Source organism: Aulonocara stuartgranti (genome assembly GCF_965226115.1).
Source record: "Aulonocara stuartgranti genome assembly, chromosome: 3".
NCBI classification, from domain to species: Eukaryota; Metazoa; Chordata; class Actinopteri; order Cichliformes; family Cichlidae; genus Aulonocara; species Aulonocara stuartgranti.
The window spans coordinates 72,624,342-72,641,847 of NC_138941.1; the positions used below are offsets into that span (position 1 = coordinate 72,624,342).

Consider the following 17,506-nt stretch of genomic DNA (forward strand, 5'->3'; position numbering starts at 1 on the left):
GTGGAGCTGGTAGTGGCCACACAGTCATATGTGTACAGAGAGTACAGCAGGGGACTCAGAACACACCCCTGGGGGGCTCCAGTGCTGAGAGTGGAGGAGGCTGAGACATGTTCGCCCATCCTTACTGCCTGTGGTCTGCCAGTTAGGAAGTTGGAGATCCACTGACATCTGAGTCCCAGATGCTCCAGCTTGGTGGTGAGTGTGGAGGGAATTATGGTATTAAATGCAGAGCTGTAGTCTATGAAGAGCATTTTAACATAATTCCCCCTTCTAGTGTCCAAGTGAGTAAGTGATGTGTGGAGGAGATGAGAGATGGCAACGTCTGTGGAACGATTTGGACGGTAAGCGAACTGTAGTGGGTCCAGTGTGTCTGGTAGTGAAGAAATGATGAAGTCTCTGACCAGGCGTTCAAAGCACTTCATCACTACTGAGGTGAGGGCTACAGGGCGATAGTCATTGAGAGAAGCAGGGTGGGGTTTCTTCGGGACAGGAACAATGATGGACTCTTTGAAGCATGTGGGGATCACCGACTGAGATAAAGAGATGTTGAATATCTCAGTGAACACAGGAGCTAGCTGGTACGCACAGTCTCTGAGGATACGACCTGGGATGCCGTCTGGTCCTGCTGCTTTCCTGGTGTTCATTCTCTTGAAGGCTCTCCTTACTTCATGCTCGGAGATGACGAGCACGTTTCCGGTGCTGGCAGTATCTTCCTGTCTGCAGCTGTTAGCGCCGCTAGCACTAGCATCGTTGGAGTCATTAGCTGCAGCCTGAAAGCGAGCATAGAAAGTGTTCAGCTCGTCTGCCAGAGTCATGGCCGCGTTCATCATACCGGTTGTTGGTGCTTTATAGTCCGTTATTGTCCTTAGTCCCCGCCACAGGCTCCTAGAGTCACTCTGTGAGTTGTGACTCTAGTTTCCTCCCGTAGCGCTGCTTCGCCTCTTTCACCGCCCTCCGCATGTTATATGACGCGGCTTTGTACGGGTCCATGTCCACCGTCGTGAGTCCTGTGTTGTAGGCAGCGGTGCGGGATCTCAGAGCGTTGCGGATGGTTTTATCCACCCACGGCTTCTGGTTGGGAAACGTTGTGATAGTCTTTGTCTCCACGGTATCATCCGCTAGTTTCCCGATGAATCCCACAACCGCTTCCGTAAACACGTTGACACCATCATCGGAGCTGTTTCTGAACATGTCCCAGTCTGCGTCATCGAGTGCGTCCTGTAATGCGGCCACCAATTGATCCGTCCAGCGCGCGACCTTCCTCTGAACCGGAACTTCCTGTTTCAGCCTTTGTTTGTATTTTGGCATGAGGAAGATGGCGGCGTGATTGGATTTGCCAAACGGAGGGCGAGATTGTGCCTTGTAGCCATCCTTGACCGTAGTGCAGCAGTGGTCCAGTGTCCTTTCACCTTTGGTGGGGCAGGTGATGTGTTGATAAAAGTTCGGCGCTGCGCGTTTGAGGTTGGCACTATTAAAGTCCCCCGTCACAATAAGCGCAGCGTCCCGGTGTTGTGTCTGGTGCTGTGTGAGTGCCTCATGCAGCTCGCATAAGGCGGTGACCGTGTCCGCTTGTGGTGGAATATAAACGGCACTTATAATGACCGATGTAAATTCCCGAGGTAGATAAAAAGGACGACACATGATGGACAGTAAGTTCCAGATTTGGTGTGCAGGAGCGTGTGAGAGGAATAACGTTCGCACTGTTGCACCAATTGTTGTTCACCACCATTTATTGTATTTTATTCTATTATATATAGCATCTTATTCTTATTATTGTTATCCTATTCCACTGTTGTTGTTTTTTGTTTGTTTGTTTGTTCTATACATTTTGCTACTGTAACTTTGCACTGTCAGCTTTCTGCTGTGACACAAATTTCCCACGTGTGGGACTAATAAAGGTGATCTTATCTTTTTTTTTATCTCTCTTAACCACAGGATGTTTCTCAATAAGTGTACTTGTGTTTACTTCTCTCAAAGATTTATTTATTGCTTTTCCAACAACATTTTAACCAACAGGAAGAGAGAGTTCAAATAAAATAGAGGAGGAAATTTAAAAAAAAATTGAGTGTATAATAGTAATATATGTACATCGTGTATGAACAGTGTTGGGGAAACACAGATATAGTTATACATACTCTCACATGTAGATCATTCAGATATTATTACAGAAAAAAAATTATATACAGATAAGTAAAATACCCCCCCCCCCCCCCCACACACACACACACACACACAAAAAAAAAACAAAAAACAAAAACAGAAAAAAAACAAGGGGAACAGACAGTGCTCCAAAAAAAACAAACAGGTATAACACAGCGAGTCAATAGGTTGAAGTGCATTATTCCAGGCCTTCGGGCTGAAGTTTAGTCCAAGGGTGTCAAGTTAGTTAGAGAGGCATCTGACCTAACGGCTGCAACAATAAGCTGTGTCTTCTTCAGTTCCAGTCCATTTAATTTCACATCTCATCTCCTGTACTTCGATTGAACAGTCCAGCACTCGCAGGCCCCCCAGGTTCTCTTTGACAGCTGCAACACTACTTCTCCCATACAGGTTAAATGGATATAGTCATTTCTGTTCACTATCGATCATCTCCTCACTTTCCAAAAATAACAAAAAATTTCCCCACATTTTTTTAAAGGAAGCATGTTTACCCTTTATCATAGACGTAAGTTTCTCCAAAGCGAGGGATTTTGACAGTGTCGACAACCAAGTTCTCAAGTGTGGTCTACTAATGGATCTCCATGATTTGGCTATGCTATATTTCGCCTGTAACAGGCAGAAGATTGTGGTTTTTTGGAGAACTTTGCTCAGCTGGATTTCAGCGGGGAAAATTCCTAGGATGCATAGTTTCAGACATAGATTCAGCTTGACACTTGTAATATGCGCAAATACATCTAAAACTTCTTTCCAAAACTTTCTGATTTCTGAGCATCCCCACAGGCAATGCATCAGTGTGCCTTTTTCCACACATTTAACACATATGTCCGGAGTTTTGGGGTCAAATTTGTTTAATAATGTTGGGGTTATATGTGTTCTCATTAGCCATTTATACTGGATTAGTTTAAATTGAGTGTTTATAGATTGTGTTTGGGCTTTCAAGCTGTTTTTTTGCCATTCCTCTGTAGTTATTCTACACTCTAAGTCTTGACACCAGGCGAGTCTTTCTTTTTCTGAGGATGTTTGAGAGCCATCTCTGAGGTTGCTATAAAAACGGGATATTAAACCCTTCTTCAGCTGATGGTTTATTGCTATGTCCTCTAATGAGTTTAGAGTGGGCAATGTTAGGGATTTTTGAGTTTTTGAAATGAAGCTTCTGATTTGAAGAAATTTGAAGAAATGTTTAGTTGGAATGCCAAATTTCTGTGTCAAGCCATTAAAACATAGTAGGGTGTCCTTGTCAAATAGGTCTGCAACTTTGCACAGGCCTCTGACGGCCCACATTTTAAAACCCAAATCTTTCAAACCGGGTTTAAAGGCCCTATTGCCCCAGATAGGTGAGAATTGGGATAGTGCTGGCGTTTCATTTTTAAACTTGAGTGCATCGAACCAGACACGGATGGTATTTTTAACAAAGAGGTTCGATGTATCTTTCATCAGATCTTTATACTTTGCGGAGTACAGGTAAGTGCTGAGCGGTAAGGGGGTAGTGCTTGTCCTTTCTAAATTTACCCAGGGTAAGGTTGTCGTTGAAAACCACCAAGAGGCCGCAGAAAACTGGGCAGCCCAGTAGTACCATATGAGGTTTGGAACACACAGACCTCCCCTGTCATACGGGAGATATAGTAGTGAAAGGCGCAGTCTGGCTCGTCTATTATTCCAAATGAATTTAATGAATATTGTTTTTGCCTTTGTGAAGAAGTCATCTGGAGGGCTGAGAGGAATGACTTGGAAGATATAGAAATTTTGGGAGAACGTTCATCTTGAGAATATTTACATGTCCAATCAGAGAGATTGGCAGCATAGACCATCTATTGATTAAGTCAATAACAGAGTTGATTGTAGGAGAGTAATTTGCATGTACCAAATTGTTAATTTTTGGAGTGATTTTTATACCTAGATAGGTAAGACTGTCTCTGGCAACTTGAAACATTGTTTGAATAGGTGGTTTAATTCTTTCAGAATGGTTAAAGAAGAGGATGGCCGACTTGGATTCATTAATTTTTTAACTGGAGATATTGCCAAAGGAGTTAATTGTCTTGAGTAGCTGGGGAATTGAGCTCTTTAATTTGGACAGCATTAAGATAATGTCGTCCGCGAATAATCCAATTTTGGACTCAATATTATTTGTTCTAATGCCAGAGATATTTTGATTGTTCCTTATCGCAATAGCCAATGGTTCAATTGCTAGGACAAAGAGAAGAGGCGAAAGGGGGCAGCCTTGGCATGTACCTCTACCCTAGATAGAATGGTCTAGATATGATGTTGTTAGTTCTAACTGAGGCTATAGGTTTATTATATAATATTTTTGACCCTTGTGTTTACTTCTGAAACGTCAGTCACTTCTACTGTTACAATTGAAAGTATGCATTGTATATTAAAGTATGCCCAGAATGCCTACATGTTTTGTTCTTCCCATTCAATCAAGCAAGGATTGGTCATGACTTGTGTGTATAGTATTTGTATTCTGCTGTAAGTAGTATTTTATTCACTTCTACTGTTGCAACTGAAACTATGTATTGTATATCAAAGCATGCTCAGAATGCCTACATGTGTTTTTGTTCGACCCATTCAATCAAGCAAGCATTGACCATCATGACTTCTGGGTGTGCTTGGTTCAGCAAACCACATCAGTTTCGATCAAAACTAATTTTTCTATATCTCTGAGCCTGACATTAGAAACCCCCTCTAGGCTTTGTCACTCAGTGGAAGTGAAACATCAGATATATTTCACTGATATGTATGTATGTATAAATAATGTATAAATAATGCACACAGTACAATACTACTACACCCTTGAAAACGGTGAATAACAGCTTGAGATAGAAAAAGAGTCCACCTTTGTGTGTTAATATGCGACAATCCCACTAGAGCAAACTCCACATTGTAGCTGGTGCAGAATAAACACTACACCAAACAATGGCATGCTATTTTTGAGCTTTCTACAAGTTTGCATGTTCTAACTTGTCTTACAGCAGATATCAGTTAAACGTCTAAGCTCTGGAATTAAGCACACCCACATTGTGGGTGAAGCAACCGCAGCTGTGAGAGACAGTCGAGTGAAACTCCACCCTGTTGTTGTTCCACAGCTTCCTCTGAGTGAGTCCAGCTACAGGAGAGAAAAGTGGAAAACTCCAACACTGCTGCTTCAAGCTGCTGACGCTCCACACACTGAATGTGAGTTTGAAATTAAAACACGACTCAAAGGAAGTTTCAGTGAAGGTGGTAGAGGAGGGAGGGGAGCCAGGACTGACTGTACTGCCTCTCTCCTGTTTTCAGCTTCACTCACAGACTCAATGGCTTCCAGATCAGAGGAGGATCTCTGCTGTCAGGTAAGTCAGGAGATCTTCAGTATTCCCATTGTTGTTTCATGTAATGAAAGATGTTCAGAGAAATGAGTACTGTTAATAAATCAAAAGCACCACGACTGCAGTTTTTGTGTTGGATGTAAAAAGCGCACATGACGCTGTAAAGTAGGCTAGAATCATGGCGGCGGTCAACGACGGTCCAGGCGTGGGATTTCTCTCATGGAAATATGCATATTATTTTTTCCTTTGGTAGGTGGCATAGTGCACTTGTGGCAAGTAAGCAAGCTAGAAGACTGGCACTCTTGCTGGGTATCCATTTAGCAACACATTAACAAGAAAAGTCTGAGTAAAACCAAAGTTACTTTCCCTAGTAACTAGTTACTTTGAAAGTAACAAGTAACTTGAAGTAACTGAGTTACTTTTGATGGAAGTAACTAGTAATGTAACTAAGTTACTAATTTAAACTAACTTACCCAACACTGACTACCACACACCAAATCAGGTTGTTGGTACTTGCTGGCTTGTGTAGCCTCAAAATAACAAAAGCTCAACACTGCGCCCAGCATCCTGGAGCAGTTCTGTTGTCTTTTGTACGTGTTTTGAGTTTTTATGTGCTTCGGAGTTTTTACGTGTTTTGGAGTTTTTACGTGTTTTGGAGTTTGTACATGCTTCAGAGTTCGTACGTGATTTGAAGTTTGTACGTGCTTTGTCTCTAGGGGCCACCGTAAATATACTTTTATTTATTCACTCCACATAAAATGTAATAATGAAATCATAAAATACAAAAATCAACTATTCACATTTCAACTTTTAACTATTTAAATTTTCAGCTTTTTCCTTTTAAACAAATTTAAAGTGAAAACAACACAAAACACTGCAAACCATTATTTATACTATACCTTCCTAATGTGACGTTGTTGCCCCTGGCTCTCTTTCTCTCTCTCTCTCCCTCTGGCTCTGTTCCTGTGCTACTGAGTGTAACTACCGCCCCTCCCCCCTCTGCCCAGCGTAAAGCACAAGGCTCACGTGCAGAGTGAAGCGGAAAAAAAGTGCGAGAGAGAGAGGGTGAGAGAAAGGAAAAAAAAAAACACGTGATAAGGATAAGGAGCCAGCTCGCGTCGTTCACATCAAAGAGCCGGCAGAACGACTCATCACTACTGCCTCTTGCTCGCGAGGCAGCAGGGAGACAGTACAATAGCAGGGCAGCAATCTAAATACAATGAACAAAGAACACCAGACTCTTTCAAAGTAAAACAGGAAACATGGAGAAATAGACATGACACGAACTTGACAACAAGTACAACACAGACATGACAGGTAGACAGTACAGGGCGAGATGACAGAAACAACTAAGAAACAAAGGACTAACCTGCAACCTAGAAATTAACTAGATGAGCTAAACTAGAACACAAATGAATACAAAAGACACATAAAAACTCAAACACTGGGTCACACGACCCAGTATCATGACAATTGTGCTGCAATAGGTGTAGGCTGCTGGGGCATTCTCATGATGTTGTGAGTCTCTCATCTTTGAGGTGTATACACACCTCACACTGTGTAAATACACCTTTCTTCCTTTATATATTTCTCTGCACTGAATTATGATTATTCATCTCTGGCTCTCTTCCACAGCATGTCTTTTGTCCTGTTTATGAGGGTTCATATAATTGTTTTTATCTGTATTATATGATTTAAATTACAATATAAAGTGCCCTGTGACAACTTCTGTTGTGATTTGGTGCTATATGAATAAAATTGAATTGGACCCTTCCCTGAGCCTGGTTTTGCTGACTTTTTTTTTTTTTTCAATTAAAAGGGAGTTTTCCCATCCCAATGTTGCACATGAGCACTTGCACATAAGGGGTCATATGACTGTTGGATTTTTCTCTGTTGTTTTATTGCAGGATCTACCTTGTAATATATGGTAGACCCTGCAATGTGTTTGAATATAACAATTCAATAAACAATTAAAAGAAATTCTACAAAAAATGTGCACAAAGTTAAGAACTTACATTACTATGTGTTCCTCATTCTTCCAGGAGAGAGATCAGAGAGCTTCAGAGGCTCACTGCAGTCTGCACTCTGAGAAACTCAAACTCTTCTGTCTGGACCATCAGCAGACAGTGTGTCACATCTGCTGCGCCTCAGAAAAACACACCAATCACAGATTCAGACCCATCGATGAACCTGCACGACAATACAAGAAGGAACTTCAGGAAACTCTGGAGCCCTTAAAGGAGAAGTTAAAGGTTTATGAAGAAGCTAAAATGAAGTTTGATCAAACAGCAGAACACATTAAGGTCCAGGCCCGACACACAGAGAGGCAGATTAAGGAGCAGTTTAAGAAGCTTCACCAGTTTCTTGCAGAGGAAGAGGAGGACAGGCTTGCTGCAGTAAGGGAGGAAGAGGAGCAGAAGAGTGGGATGATGAAGGAGACGATGGAGGCTCTGAGCAGAGAGATAGCAGCTCTTTCAGACACAGTCAGAGCCACAGAGGAGGAGCTGAGAGCTGAAGACGTCTCATTCCTGCACAACTACAAGGCTGCAGTGGAAAGAGTCCAGCGCTGCCCCCTGCTGGATGATCCACAGCTGCCCTCAGGAGCTCTGATAGACCAGGCCAAACACCTGGGCAACCTGACCTTCAACATCTGGAAGAACATGAAATACATGGTCTCCTACACTCCTCTCATCCTGGACCCAAACACTGTTCATCCAAACCTCATCCTGTCGGAAGATCTGACCAGTGTGAGAGGAGGAGAGAGGCAGCAGCTTCCTGATAATCCAGAGAGGATTCATTTGTTCTACTCTGTCCTGGGCTCTGAGGGCTTTAACTCAGGGACTCACAGCTGGGATGTCGAAGTTGGAGACAGTACAGGGTGGGAACTGGGTGTGTTGGCAAAGTCTGTGGAGAAGAAGAAAGAGTTATGTGCTGGATTATGGAAGATAAAATTATGTGAAGATAAATACTACGCACACTCACCATCAGCTCCTCTCACTGCTCTCGTAGTACAAAAGAAGCTCCAGAGGATCAGAGTGAATCTGAACTGGAACAGTGGAAAATTGTCGTTCTCTGGTCCTGATATTAACAAACACATTCACACCTTCAGAGACACTTTTACTGAGAAGTTGTTTCCATACATTCGCAGTCGTGAAGAAGTGAAGGTGTTGCCATTGACGGTGTCAGTGTCAGTGGAGCAGGTGAAATGAGGATGATTACATTTCTAATGTTGTTTCCTCTTATTAAGTTGTATTTGTACTCTCACTGACAAATTGTAATAATACAATTGTGATGAATTGTAAGACTGCACAGCTTTCGAGCGGGATTGCTTTTAAGATCCAATTAAAATCAATGCACTCAGAAAGATTCTCTGGAGAAGATTAGAATTCTTGAAACAGAGTTTATTCACTGCATCATATGAACAGCAAGAACATACATACAGCAGAAAGCGAACAAAGCAAAACCACCTGGGGTGTACAGCCTTTAGCACAAGCAGCAAAGGAACACAGAGACAGACAGAAACCCTTTGCTTTGGCTTATCATAATAGGTCAAGACACGGTCAAACATCGCACATAAATACTAAATATTAAATCTTACAACAGGCAGTCAGCATAATCTTTTATTATACATATATTATGGTGATCCTCATATAGAGCTGGGCGATATAAGATTTTTTCATATCACGATATGTTTTTTTTTCATTTCAGGTGATAACGATATATATCACGATATAAGCCAAATAACTATATTTGTAAGATTTAAATGTGCCGTTGCTCACAAGTAAAATGTGAAATAATCAGCAGCTTGTTTTTATTTAAATATTTATTCCCCATAATAAGTTCAACAGGGTAGATGTACTTAAGGAACATGAGACTTTTTCAGATAAAGGCAAATATTGCAAACTACACAAAAGGCAGCCGCTAAAGCGTTTAAGTTTCAAAATAGAACAAACGAAACAGACTACTAAATTGTCAATTCCACTTAGAAACAAAATATTAATTCTAAAAATAAATCTTAGTTTGTTTTACAGAAGAACAGACAAAACTGACTAACTTTTGTCAATATCAAATAAACTGAGAACTAAAAGGAAATTCTCAATCTCTCCTTGTTGTATAGCTGAGCTTTTCAAACAGTTTTAACAGTTACTTTAGTCTGACAAAAGCCGAATGACGAATTAGCGCTTCCAGTCAGAGACTATTTCCAGACTTGCTTTCGGCACAATTTACAGTGAACGCTACTCTTTTTTTTTTGTCAGACTTGAAATAGCCGAAATACCTTCACACTACGGAACTTCTGTGGCTCTTCCGTTCGACAATCTCTCCGGCATTGGAACCATCATCTGTTTTCTCTTCGGTAACCTTCGGTCACGCTCGGTTGATTTTTCTAGTCGGCACACTCATTTCCTCCTTACCCGGGCGGTATGGTGGCTGGCTGCTTCCCAAACAAATACACATGTGCGGCTTGGCACTTGTGCTGTACGTAACAAGTCACGTGACGTGACGCTGCGGCTGTGATTGGTTCGGCTCTGCGCTACTTAATTTGGATTGGCTGTTCTTTTTTTTTTTTTTTAAGAGGACAAGAGCGGCGAGGTCTATCGCAATAGTTTAATTTTTCTATCGAGAAAAAGTTATATCGCAATACATATCGTTATTGTTCTATCGCCCAGCTCTATCCTCATATATAAAATATCCCAGTGTGGGTTTATAGTGTTTTTGTGTATGATTGTAAAGCATTAAAATTATCCTTAAGGTGATTTTATCGTGATGGGTTCAGTATTTCTGTTATAATGCTACTGTTTTGGTTGTGGTGCATGAAAGAGACTGAGTGAGTATTGAGAGATGGAGAGCGAGTTATTCAGGAGAACTTTCAGTGGCATTAACGGCCCTGTTACTGTACCACCTAAATAAACAATGGTGAAGAAGGGTCTACGAGTAAGTTACAGTATATATTTTCAATGCAGATAAATATGTAGTGTATATAGTTATATGGGTATACATATTATCCAATAATCCTCCATGCCTGAACAGATAACCAATAAGAATAATTCATTTTTGTTAATTATTCAGATTAATTTGTTTTACCATCTGAAAAAGGGACATTTTGTTTTTGTAAATGTAAATATTCAGTTTGCTTCTGTTGCGCTTTTTAAAAACATGTAAGGATTACGATATATAGATAAAAAGTGTTTTTTCTTTTAATTGTGGTATATATTTCATTTTACAAATTTTTAAATAAAAAAATACTTATATATTATGAACAGAAAGACTTTCTTTTGTTGTTGGTCCGGTGTGGTTCTGTAACCATTACAATTGCTGTCTGAAGGCACCCACTGGATTTGCTCTACCAAGTGGATTATTATGGCCTTGCCATATTGACACACAGCTCAGGATCAGCTGTTGAGAGAGGAAAAAAAAATAAGAGAAAACAAGCAAAAGAAAACAACATAATTACAATAGTCTAGCTAAGTGTAAATAACAGTAAATACTAAATATTAAATGTTATTGTGCATCACACAAGATCGACAGCACACAATGTGCCTTGAGGTAGCATCCATGAAAGGTGTAGTTTGTGTCTGTGAACACCCGTTTGTACACCTGTGTGCATACTTGAACGCTCACCACCAAGAACCACCAACACACCGACGTCTCACGGCATCACCGGGAGTGTGGTGTGGGGAGATAGGCATCCATACTTTGGACTTTTCAAAGATTCTTGAAAAGCTATTTACAAACAAACTAGATTCTTTTATTGATAAATATGATTTATTGAATGATCATTCATTCATCGTTCAGAAGAAATCGCTCAACATCTCTAGCTGTGATGGAATCTATTGAAAATATTGCAACGGCTGTGGATGAAACCAAAAACAAGGGGCACAAGAGTCCAAAAACACAAGAAAACAGTCCATGAACACAGGAAAACAAAACTAGAGCTCAACAAGAGTCCAAGAAAAGTTCAGGGGGTCGACCCGGGGGTCGACAACACAAGGACCAAGACAGTTCTGGGGGCCGGCCGTGCACACAGCAACGGCAGCGACGGGCAAACAGTTCTGGGGGCCGACCGTGCACACGGCGGCGGCGCAGGCAAAACCAATCAGGAGGCCGACCACTCGGAAGGCAGTGGCGGCCACTAAGCAAGTCCGGAGGTCGGCCGCGATGCCAGCGGTGGCGTCGAACTCTTTCCGGAGGCCGTCCCCGAAGGCCATGATGCCAACTTAGAGGCCTGGAAAACGGCCGGCAGAGGCGAAGCGGAACAGGTCGAGCTGGCTCTGACGGCGGTGTGGCAACCACAGGACCAGACGAGGCAGGACCAGACGAAGGCACGGAGGCTGGACCCGACGAGGCAGGACCAGACGAAGGCACGGAGGCTGGACCAGGCGTGGATGAAGGCACAGGTGTAGAAATCACAGGGGCTGATTCAGCAGGTGGTGGCTGAACAAACTTCCCCGGACCGTCAGCAGATGTGAGGATGTGCTTGCTGGGTCCTTCAGGACCCCCAGCAGACGAGGCGTGGTGCTGGGTGGGCTCCTCGGACCCACCAGCTGACTTGGCTTGAAGCTGGACGGGCGGCTCGGGCCCACCAGCAGACGACACTTGAGGCTGGACGGGCGGCTCGGGCCCTCCAGCAGACGTGGCTTGAAGCTTGACGGGCGGCTCGGGCCTTCCAGCAGACGTGGCTTGAAGCTGGACGGGCGGCTCGGGCCCTCCAGCAGACGTGGCTTGAAGCTGGACGGGCGACTCAGGCCCTCCAGCAGACGTGGCTTGAAGCTGGACGGGCTCCTCAGGTCCTCCAGCCGATGAGGCAGGATGCTGGCTGGGTTCACCTGAACTCCCAGCTAACGTGGCCTGAGACTGGACGGGCTCCTCGGGCCCTCCAGTGGAGACAGACACTGAAGCAGCAGGTACGGAGACCCCTGGCAGTGTGGACACTGGCTGGGGCTGAGCAGCACAGTGGCTTGACTCAGGCAGCAACAGTGGGATGCAGTCCTCGGAGGGCTGCAAGTGTTCCCCAATACACTCAGCAGAGGACGGAGGCGGACGGGTGAACTCACTTGATCTCTCAGGGGGTGCTGAGAGCCGAGACCGTTCTGGTGAGTTCTCCGGGTGAGCTGCTGGCGCTGGCGTCTTGACCTCTAGGGGTCCAGAGTTGGCTGGTGACTGACTGCCTCTGGGGAGGCAACTGTCTCTGAGATGGCCAGCTTAAGATAACCAGCAGATATTGTGTTGAAGTGTGTTTCCTGCTTTGAATGAGAAGGTGAGGATGGTGGCTGGGCAAATGAGTGGGCAGACAGCTGAACTGGTGGCAACAGAGCTATAGGCAGCGAAGTGGCTACAGACTGACCTACCAGTAGCGGAAAATGTTGTAGTGGAGGTGTAATAAATTGTGGAGTGTCTGACTGAACTGAGGGCAGCTGGGCTGCTGACTGAACTGAGGGCGACTGGGGTGAAAGTGAGGATGGGACAATATGGCCAGAAAAAACAGTTTCAGAAAGGTTTATTGCTTTCCCTGAAGGGACTGACGGAGACAAGAAAGCTTCCCTGACACTTAAATTCCCTATGTTCATAGTGCTAGGCTCAGCTACTCCGGGCATGGGAACAACAGCGTGAACATAGTCATTAACACGAAAAGTCGGCTCAACAAAGGCAGTCTTAGGAGCAATGGTCATAGGTGAGACAGAGAAATCCTTATTATTTTTAGAGGAGACACAAAAAATAGCTCCAGAAGAAATAGACCTAGTATCTGGGTCAGAAGGAACAGAAAGAGTGTCTGTTTCACCCACCACAGCCGGCTGTTTTGACATCCTGAAGTCCGGCTGTGGTGTGCCGCGCCGGTGCCGCGCACGTCGCTTCCTCCTTGGAGTCGGCATTCAAAAATAAACTAATCAATCAAAACTCAAGATACTGGGTCGAAACTGACCCAGAACCGTGCCACATACAAAACATATTTGGATTCAATATTTAAACTGCAAAAAAGAGCTATTAGAATAATAAATTCTTCTTCCTGTACCACTGCTTGAAGAAGGTGTCTTCCAGAAACTGGCAGTAGGACTGGGAGCTGAGCTTGACTCCATCCTCAACCCGAAAAGGCCCCACAAGCTCATCTTTGATGATACCAGCCCAATCCAGTACTCCACCTCCACCTTGCTGGTGTCTGAGTCGGACTGGAGCTCTCTGCCCTTTACCATCTGGCCCATCAAGACTCACTCTCATTTCATCAGTCCATAAAACCTTAGAAAAACCAGTCTTGAGATATTTCTTGGCCCAGTCTTGACGTTTCAGCTTGTGTGTCTTGTTCAGTGGTGGTCGTCTTTCAGCCTTTCTTACCTTGGCCATGTCTCTGAGTATTGCACACCTTCTGCTTTTGGGCACTCCAGTGATGTTGCAGCTCTGAAATATGGCCAAACTGGTGGCAAGTGGCATCTTGGCAGCTGCATGCTTGACTTTTCTCAGTTCATGGGCAGTTATTTTGCGCTTCTTGCGACCCTGTTGACTATTTTGAATGAAACACTTGATTGTTCGATGATCACGCTTCAGAAGCTTTGCAATTTTGAGACTGCTGCATCCCTCTGCAAGATATCTAACTATTTTTGACTTTTCTGAGCCTGTCAAGTCCTTCTTTTGACCCATTTTGCCAAAGGAAAGTACGTTGCCTAATAATTATGCACACCTGATATAGGGTGTTAATGTCATTAGACCACACCCCTTCTCATTACAGAGAGGCACATCACCTAATATGCTTAATTGGTAGTAGGCTTTCGAGCCTATACAGCTTGGAGTAAGACAACATGCATGAAGAGGATGGTGTGGACAAAATACTCATTTGCCTAATAATTCTGCACTCCCTGTAATCTTCTAGACAAAAAAGTCTAAATATTGAACATTCCTTTTTTAACCTTTTATGAAACATCATATATATGAATATGAATATTAATCTATATTAATCCAAATAGGTTGCTTTAGTGTTTCCAAGTAATATCTATCTTTGGGGCCTGCTGTCCAGCCTCTGAAACCAAGTCCGATAAAAAACCAAGTGCCATGATCAACAGGGGAGCTGCCATAGTAGGTGTGACTGATACGATTTGACCCGCGAGACTACTCAGATTTCTTCGTATCAGGGTGAGCAGGGAAGACACCTGGACAACTTGCCTAATTCACCCATTCACACACGCACTTTTTCTAAGCTTTTATTTCTATATAAATGCTGGTTATCTAACATTCACTCGCATTCATATTCCAATAGCTACAAGACTGCCCCCTGCTGGATGATCCACAGCTGCCCTCAGGAGCTCTGATAGACCAGGCCAAACACCTGGGCAACCTGACCTCTGTTAGTGTTCTTTGTTTTTTCTTTCTCTTGGGAAGTACAGGACAATGACTACCTTTTAAAAGATTTAATTCATTTCAGCAGTTGAAATTAGAAGTTCCAGCATGCTGGACCTCAATGTGAATCAGCGATCTGCTTCACAAACAGGATGACCCTGTAAGTGGGCAATACAGTATAATACCACAACAAAAACAAATACTATTATGACTCTTTTCTGGGAAACATGCAACCGGTCCTGCCATCTCCTGACTGGATCTTCTTCTGCACTTCATCCATGTCTGACCTCGTCTGCATCTTCTCCTTCCCCTTGAAAGAGATTTTCTTTTCTAACCTTGCTACATTAATATTATCTAGCAATTCTCAGTCTGTTGTTTTCTACTTATTATACAAGTTTTTGTAACCATCTGCTTCACCCTGCTGTAACAGTTCGTCCCAAACAGGCTCCTTTGCGCTGCATTGTGTTGTGTTTTTAAGAAGACTAGGAGACTCAGGTTGATTGTTGCTAATTCATTTCCTGAATCAAATCAAATCACTTTTATTGTCACATCTCATGTGCAGGTACATTGGTACAGTACATGTGAGTGAAATTCTTGTGTGCGAGCTTCACAAGCAACAGAGTTGTGCAAAACACAATAACGTAAAAAAAGCAAAATATAAGAATGGCTAAATCTGAGACAAATAAATATATGTACAATATATAATAGTATATGCATTTCATATACTATTTGGAAACATAATGGTGTTCGATCAGTGCAAATGGCTCATGACACACAATTTCACACAGCACAATACGGCAACATATCCCATTCTGCTTCAGCATACAGTTTTACACGATATTAAACAAATGAAAAATATATAAAACTGGTGTTGGACGTGTCCACTGAGCACTTATTACAATCTGTGCCCGTCAGTTGCTCAAACAAGTTTTATGTATCTATAATGCTTAACTATGTTATGTGTGGAACAACACAACTAACCTCTGGTATGGCTACAGGAGACTGGCAGCGATTACTGCAGCCAGCCTCACCTAATCGGCCACACCAAGAGGAAGCCGCTGTTTCCCAATTACACTGAGATTTGTTGGAAAGTGGAATAATACCATATAAACACTGTTACATCCGGGACAAATATCTCTGTAGCTCAGCATGTTAGTCTCAATAATTCAATCCAATCATAGCACTGTATTGATGCTTTTGAACTTTGTTAACCCTTTAAAGCCGGTGATAGCGGGCAGTCACAAGCTTTTGCAAACTATTATTTGAACTCTTACCTAAACATGAATCTAACTACTGTTTGTGTGTGTGTGTGTCTCAACCTCCAACGCACTCAGCCTCACTCCGCCCGTCGGCGCTTCTAACCTTTTACCAGACAGAAGCTCTCTGTGATAGATGTAACAATCTTAACTAAGAACATGTGTGATCTATTAAATAAATGCTTTGATGAAATGATATTTAATGTAATGGTAATGATGATGTTATGAATAGTAGCAGTAAAATATTTCCCTGATCTCCACAGTTCACATGTAAAGCATCATTATCGCACTGACTAACAGTAGTGGTGAAACGCTGCAGTGAATGTGTCCTAATGTCAGTATTATCTTATGTGGAGAGTTGTAGTTACTGACAGTGACCACTCTCTTAGTTACTCAGCGACATAACTTCAGGTATAACTGTGTGGGTTTCTTTTTCGTTGTTATGATGGTGCTTCGTCACCATGGAAATGTTATAGTCACATTTAGTAAATCATCCTTATACAAGTTAGACACTCGTTATAGTTACACATACTTATTTTAATACTAGACACATTGAGACATTTTCCCCAATACAATCAAATGTTTTTACAGTTTTTCTGTTTCTTATCGAGGCTTTTATTGTGAAACATTAGCAGCAGGAAGTGTGTTTTTCTTTGTGAAGACAAACCAAGTGTAAATGTGTGTGTTGGTGAGCTCACAGTGTTTGTGCTCCTCTTTTCTCTCTGTGGCCTCAGAAATGCTCACTCTGTTTGTACATCACTTATTTTCAAATGATAATGCTTTTAAACAACTTTTGTTAAAAATATTAATTCAACTGTAAATTGTAAATTCAGAACTGTTATTGATCCTTTTTACCTTAAAGTGTATATTTATTTACTCCCTTTACCTTACCCTAGTCTTAAAGTGCATATTTATTTCTTACTCTTCTTATATTATATATTATATTTATTGATTTTTGGGGGGGGTTTTGCACTGAATGGAACTGGTGCCTTGTTGTCTCATCTCTCTATATACTGTAATACACATAGCAGAGATGGCAATAAAGTTGACTTTGACTTTGAAATGGAGATAAAATTACATCATGAGGGAATTTTTCCGACCCTGTCCATCAAAAAGACGATAAGGAGAAAGTGTGAGGCGACCTCTGGGTTGAAGTGAGTGCAGAAGTGAAAACAAGAAAAGATGAAGTGAAAGCAGCTGAAATATTACAGACTGCTCCCAACAGCTTCACATGTAGGATCACACAGAGATCATCACCTGGGACACCAAGATCAAAAGAGAGGAACTTTGAGAAGGAAGGAAACACGAGAAAGGGATGGGACGCTGTTTCACGGTGTGGAACTTATGAGGCGCACATGTAACCATGGATAAAACTGTTACAATAATACAACAGGAAATGATACAATACAAAAAATAAGAATAAATATGATTAAACAGAAAGTCATCGTGAGTCACATTCATGCT

The 17,506-nt window shown here is 42.5% G+C and overlaps 1 protein-coding gene across 1 annotated transcript; it reads left to right on the forward strand.

Moving 5' to 3' along the window:
- The first annotated feature begins 2,257 nt into the window (after positions 1–2,257).
- On the forward strand, positions 2,258–9,909 carry LOC309703581 (E3 ubiquitin-protein ligase TRIM39-like). The gene is made up of 3 exons (XM_082528496.1): positions 2,258–5,334; positions 5,437–5,489; positions 7,508–9,909. The coding sequence occupies exons 2-3, from the start codon at positions 5,454–5,456 to the stop codon at positions 8,672–8,674; spliced, it is 1,203 nt and encodes a 400-aa protein (XP_082384622.1). The 5' UTR covers positions 2,258–5,334; positions 5,437–5,453; the 3' UTR covers positions 8,675–9,909.
- Positions 9,910–17,506: the final 7,597 nt, after the last annotated feature.